Here is a 6000-nt window from a genome sequence, read left to right on the forward strand (position 1 = left end):
GTGCAGTGTCCTGAGAGCACCTCAGGCTTAGCCCTCTTTGCCTCACTTCTACATCCGCCCTTTTAAACACCAACCTCTTTTCAGACACAGAGCTGTAGCTCTAAACTTGCTAAGAGTGATAGAGATCCCTGGAGCCAATTTCAAGAGTCCCAGCACCTACCCCAAAGAGTCCTCATTCAGAGGATCCTGGGTACAATCCCACGATAGGTGGCCTGTAAACCACCACCATCGTGGACTCCGCCATTGCCTACTTTGTGAAGCCCTCCCCACCGGAACAATGGAAACAATCACCAGAGTGCCTGGAACGACATCAGTACTCAATGCGTAAGGATTAAAGCCACGAACCGATGGATGCATAAAAGGAGGTCTGCATTCGCGCATGTATTTGAAAAGATTGATCTAGCAGAGAAGTGTCACAAAGGTTAGAATTTCCGCCCCTTTGGGTTGCAGGCGTAGCTGAGATGCACTGAAGCAGCAGAGATACAGGAACAATTATCTGGTTTGTTCAACTAGCATCCTTGAAGGAGGAAGAAACCGTATGAGATTTGTCAAGGATGCCATTTATGTAACCCCTTAAAGCAGTTCATCTCTATCTAGACTCTACAAGGCCAGTGATTGAGAGAGTTACAGTTCATTACTTCATTCAGCAAGTGGAACCTTGAGCCAAAATGAATGACCTATGGGGGGAAAAAAATCATAAGATTCAGAGCTCTCCATCCTTTACACAGATCAAGTCAAGCACAGAATGTATTTGATTTTTTCCTCAAGGTTTTAATGCCCACGTTCCCCAAACTACCTCCCCCTGAGGCCTCACCCCCTAGAGTACCTGCTCCACCTTTCTAAGACCCAGGGATTTCACTGGGGTGTCTGCCATCAGGCACACAGAGCTGGTGAAGTCAAGGCTGTCCGCTTGGCTCCCGCCCATCCGGCTCACAAAGCTGTCTTTCCTTTTTAAAGGCTTATAGCCCCGGACTTCCCGCAATCAGTTCTGGGGGGAAAAAATTCTGCGGGATGTGTTTACAGTTTACCTATTCGTCTCTCCGTTTATACGTCGCCAGGGTCTAGAAGGGAACCCGGGATTGGGCCGGAACCCTGCCTCTAAATGTAAGTGTTTCTCTTGCATTGGGGCTGCAGCACCAGCCTTTCCTCCGAGCGGCATCGTCCGTCAGTCACGCGACAAACGTCCTGGGCGCCAAAGAAAGACTCAGAGGCAGCATGGCTGGTGGACGCCATGCACAGGCGAAGCGGGTCAGAGCATCGGGGTCCAGGGGGGAGATACAGGGACGAAGACAAAACGGGCCAGGGAACGGGTCCTGCCACCTGAACATGGAGAGAGCAGAGGGAGGGAAGCATTACGAATGTAAACCAGCAAGCTTTCCAAAACAGACTGAAACCAAGATGTAGGAGGAGACATCCTGGATGACAGGACAGATCTACACTTGAGCTGATGGAAAGCATCGGTGGCACCGCAAAGGTGGGAGAACAAGAGGCGGGAGGGGGTGGGGGGCAGGCTGCCTTACGGGGCCGCACAGAGTCAGGAACACGCTGATCTGTCTCCTCAGCCACCGGTACGTAGGCACACAGCACAGAGGAGATGGCAAACACAGGACCCAGGTTAATGACAGGACAGAGCCCTGGATGGGGGAGCTCACAATGTGTGACACCCAGTCTCATTTCTGCTGAGAAGCCACCTAGATCTTTACAGGGTGCCTCTACGGGCTTCAGCTTCCTGACTTGTCACGTAAGGCAGGTGGATTAGATAGCGCGGACACGTCCTCAATATTCACTATGAGTCAGGGAATTGATTGTGACCGTTTGGTGCTCACGTAACGGTTTCTGTCCTTATCACTGCCATTTCAGATGGAAGCCCGAGGCACGAAGGCGGGATTTCCGCGGAGTCACAAAGCCGGTCGGTGTCAGAGCCATGGTCTCAGCCTCACGGCCTAGCTCCTGTGTCTCTTTGCTTCTGTTCCAACCAATGGTCCCAGAACAACTGACAGAGAAGTAGACGTGCACGGTAATCAAAGCCTTCATAGCCACTCAGAGAAGCCTTTCAGGAGATAAATATGAAGCAGGGGATGAGCGGCTGGGCTAAATATTGACTGCGGGGGATAAAGGACGGTGGGAAAGGAAATGTGATGTTATTTGTAAAGACAGAGGGACAGAAGTTAGTGATGTGTGATGGCCGTGGACCAGCCAGCTTGTCTTACAGTTGAGGCCAGAAGCGTGATCTAATGCTCAGGACCAAAGCACCTGAGGTGACGATCCAGACAGAGAATTCCAGAAACAACGTCAGGAGAAATAATTGAGAGAACTAGGAGTGTTAGTCAAGAGAATAAGACCCGGAAGAGGATTATGATGGCTCTGCTGAAGTTAACTAAAGGGCTATCCTTGATGAAAACTGATTAAGCCTCTTGCCAGTGTCTGCAGAGGACACATCCAGACCCACAGGTGGCTGAGTCAAGGAGGAATATCTGGTTCATCTATGAATCCGGAGGTTCTCGACAATTAAGGCGCCTAGGGAGAGAGCAGCCTGCACTGTGGCTGTGGGCTTCTTACAACTGGACCTTGACTGTAGTGACAGGACATACTTCCCAGATTTCCACGAAACATTCACAGAATTGCATGCAAATTGACCAAGGAGGTTCCCGAGCTTTTTTTTAAAATTTATTTTATATTTTGAGAGAGAGAGAGAGTGCGCAAGTGGAGGAGAGGGGCAGTGGGAGAGAGAGAGAAAATCTTAAGGAGGCTCCACGCTCAACACAGAGCCCAACTCAGGGCTCGATCCCGCGACCCTGGGATCACGATCTGAGCCGAAATCAAGAGACAGACGCTCAACTGACTGAGCACCCCCGCCAGGTGCCCCCTGAGCTTTCTCTGACATAAAGATTGTCTGTCTGGTTGTCTCACGTTTCAATACTATGTGCTCTTAGATCTAACGACAGGTCTACCCCCAAACAATGGTGAGAGCTGTTCTTAGAACATTCTGGAGGCAATAGAGACCAAGGCAGTGCTGGAGGAATGGAGGCTTCATCACCCTCTGTGCAGAGTATGAGCTGTATACTTAGGCTCTTAATCCCAAATTCCCATGCACTCATGACAAGGAAAACACCAGTATGTGGGATCATTCTAAGCCCATCCCAAAGGTTTCACAGTTGATTATTTATCATCAATAAATCTCCACACTTCTAAATAAATAAGAAATATCGCACGTAAGCAAGCAGTATTTGAGCTAAACATCTGAGGGCCTGGACAGAACTGTTTTCATTGGTTTTTGGTTTTTTTCTGAATCAGATTCTCATAAGATGATTCTTCAGGTAAGTGATTTTTTCGAAGGCTATTGCTCTCATGTGGGTTAAGTAAATGGCTTAATCTTTTCGAGTCTCGATTTCTCCTTCCATAAAATGACAGGATTAGGTGAGATGAGCTCTCAATCATCACCTCTTGATTTAACACGCTGTGTGTGAACCGTCAGATGTCCTTGAAGTGGGACATCTTAGGTCACTTCTCTTCACACCTCCTGCTTTCCCCGACCCCATGAGCAGTGTGATTAGGGTTTGTTACTTGTTTTTCCAAACTAGTGTTTTCAGCTTTATGCAGAAACGCATCGTCTCTTTGGGGGCATTTCTCTTTTGTTGAATTCTTTGTTCGCAATTTCAGGACATCTGGGTCCGATTCCCACTGACCAATGAAGAGACAGAACCAGAGCATGACCACTGAGTTCATCCTCGTAGGCTTCTCAAATCAGGGGAATCTGCAGATACTTCTCTTCTTCGTCTTCCTCCTGGTTTACCTGACCACTCTGATGGCCAATGCCACCATCATGATCGTCATTCGTCTGGACAGGACTCTGCACACCCCAATGTACTTCTTTCTCTTTGTCCTCTCCTGCTCTGAAACCTGCTACACCTTGGTCATTGTACCAAAAATGCTGACCAACCTGCTTTCCGCAAGCCAGACTATTTCTTTCTCCGGATGTGCTGCTCAGCTCTACTTCTTCGTGGGCTTTGCCTGTACCAACTGTTTTCTAATTGCTGTCATGGGCTATGATCGCTACGTTGCCATCTGCAACCCTCTCAACTACGCACTGGTTGTCGGCCGAGCCACCTGCGTTCAGCTGGTCCTCGCCTCCGGCTTCTGTGGCTTCCTCATCTCTGCGGTGGTCAATGCCTTGGTGTTTAGCGTGCCTTTCTGTGCCTCCCATCGGATCAACCACTTTTTCTGTGACATTTCCCCGGTCATAAAACTAGGCTGCACGGACACCAACAGAAAGGAGATGGTCATCTTCTTCCTCAGTATTCTGGTATTGCTGGTGCCCTCTGTGCTGATCTTCATCTCCTACGTCCTGATCGTCTCCACCATCCTCAAGATAGCCTCGGCTGAGGGCCGGAAGAAGACCTTTGCCACCTGCGCCTCCCACCTCACGGTGGTCGTCGTCCACTACGGCTGCGCCTCCTTTATCTACCTGAGGCCCACGTCCCTGTACTCCTCAGATAAGGACCGGCTCGTGGCAGTGACCTACACTGTGATCACCCCACTGCTCAATCCTCTTGTGTACGCACTGAGAAATAAAGAAGTAAAGGTGTCTCTGAGTAAAGTTCTCAGCAGGTACTCATTTCCCAAAACTGTATGAGTTGGTAAATCAGGAAAGTTATATTCGTGAAAGTGTCCTGGATAGAAATTTAACTTCATAAACAGATCCGCCACTCTCCTTGGTCAAACAAAACAAAACAGGAGCAGATAAAACAAAAAACAAAAAAAAAGGAAGAAATGAGGACTTCAAGGTACCTTGATTCTTTGTTGGAAAGTCCTTCTTCATGGTTAGCCTCTATCCACTGTGGAGGTTATGCCAATCGGTCCCCAGAAAGTAATGTGAATATGGAAACTCCTAAGCACTCAAGTCATGCAATTTTTGTGCACTGGAAATGTCGGTTTTCTTGGCTTCCACGACAAATGATACATTATCCTTCTGAGAATGCCCAGCCTTGTGATATTCTCCTCACACTGAAGGAACCAGTGGCAAAGGTCTTTTAAGTTTCTGGATGCTTTTCTATATATTTTGGGGTTTACAAAGAAAAATTTATAGGTAAAAAGAAATGAATTCACTTATAGATAAGTGAGAAAGGAATTCAAGTTCTAAAAGACCAATGGTAGAGTAGAAAACACAGCCTTTGGACTCACAAAATCCTGGATTTGAATCTTGATTTGGATAATTTTCCAGCTAAATGCCCTGAGGCAGGTTTAACCTCTCTTATGGTCAGTTATCCCCTGGGTAACATGAGACTCCTAGCACCTCTTCAGTGGGGCATTTTAAGAACTCAATAAATTAAAAATGCAAAGCAATCCCATGCTTGTCTGATAGAAGGCATGGGTATTCACATTTTTCCTTCCCTTTCACCTCTCCTTCCTTTTCCTTTCTTACTTCCAGAAACTATGATTGTACTAAATGTCAGATACAGTGGGAATTTAAGTTTAACACTCAAAAGCTCTGTTGGGGCACCTGGGTGGCTCAGTTGGTTGAGTGTCCACTTCAGCTCAGGTCAGGTCACGGTCTCACGACTCGTGAGTTCGAGCCCCGCGTCGGGCTCTGTGCTGACAGCTCGGAGCCTGGAGCCTGCTTTGGGTTCTGTGTCTCTCTCTCTCTCTCTGTCTCTCTGCCCCTTCCCCACTCGTGCTCTGTCTCTGTCTTTGTCTCTCAAAAATGAAGAAACATTTAAAAAAAATTTTAAATGAAATGAAAGCTCTGTTGATGCACCTGCTACTGTGTGCAAAGCAGTAAAGTGTTGTGGGCAAAGAGTGAGGTGCACCCTTCTTTCCTTCATGTCCTATTATAGAAAGTGACCAACTTTCAGTCACCTGTTTCAGCACCTCATACATATTCCACTGAATTTACTGTGGTTTTGGTTGAAGGCGAGTTTCAATAAAACAAGTGAATTTTATTTAATAATTTCACAAATTTTCATTTCTCAGCCTTTCACTTGAGCACACACTAGGCTTTCA

The 6000-nt window shown here is 47.4% G+C and overlaps 1 protein-coding gene across 1 annotated transcript; it reads left to right on the top strand.

Annotated features, from left to right (window-relative positions):
* The first annotated feature begins 3671 nt into the window (after positions 1-3671).
* On the top strand, positions 3672-4783 carry LOC101080258 (olfactory receptor 10T2-like). The gene has a single exon (XM_003999612.2). It carries the CDS (start codon positions 3689-3691, stop codon positions 4631-4633), a length of 945 nt encoding a protein of 314 aa, XP_003999661.1. The 5' UTR covers positions 3672-3688; the 3' UTR covers positions 4634-4783.
* Positions 4784-6000: the final 1217 nt, after the last annotated feature.

Source organism: Felis catus, chromosome F1 (assembly GCF_018350175.1).
Source record: "Felis catus isolate Fca126 chromosome F1, F.catus_Fca126_mat1.0, whole genome shotgun sequence".
NCBI classification, from domain to species: domain Eukaryota; kingdom Metazoa; phylum Chordata; class Mammalia; order Carnivora; family Felidae; genus Felis; species Felis catus.

Excerpts from the sequence above, each read along its gene's own strand:
- LOC101080258 (XM_003999612.2), top strand. The coding sequence starts at position 3,689 with ATGAAGAGACAGAACCAGAGCATGACCACTGAGTTCATCCTCGTAGGC.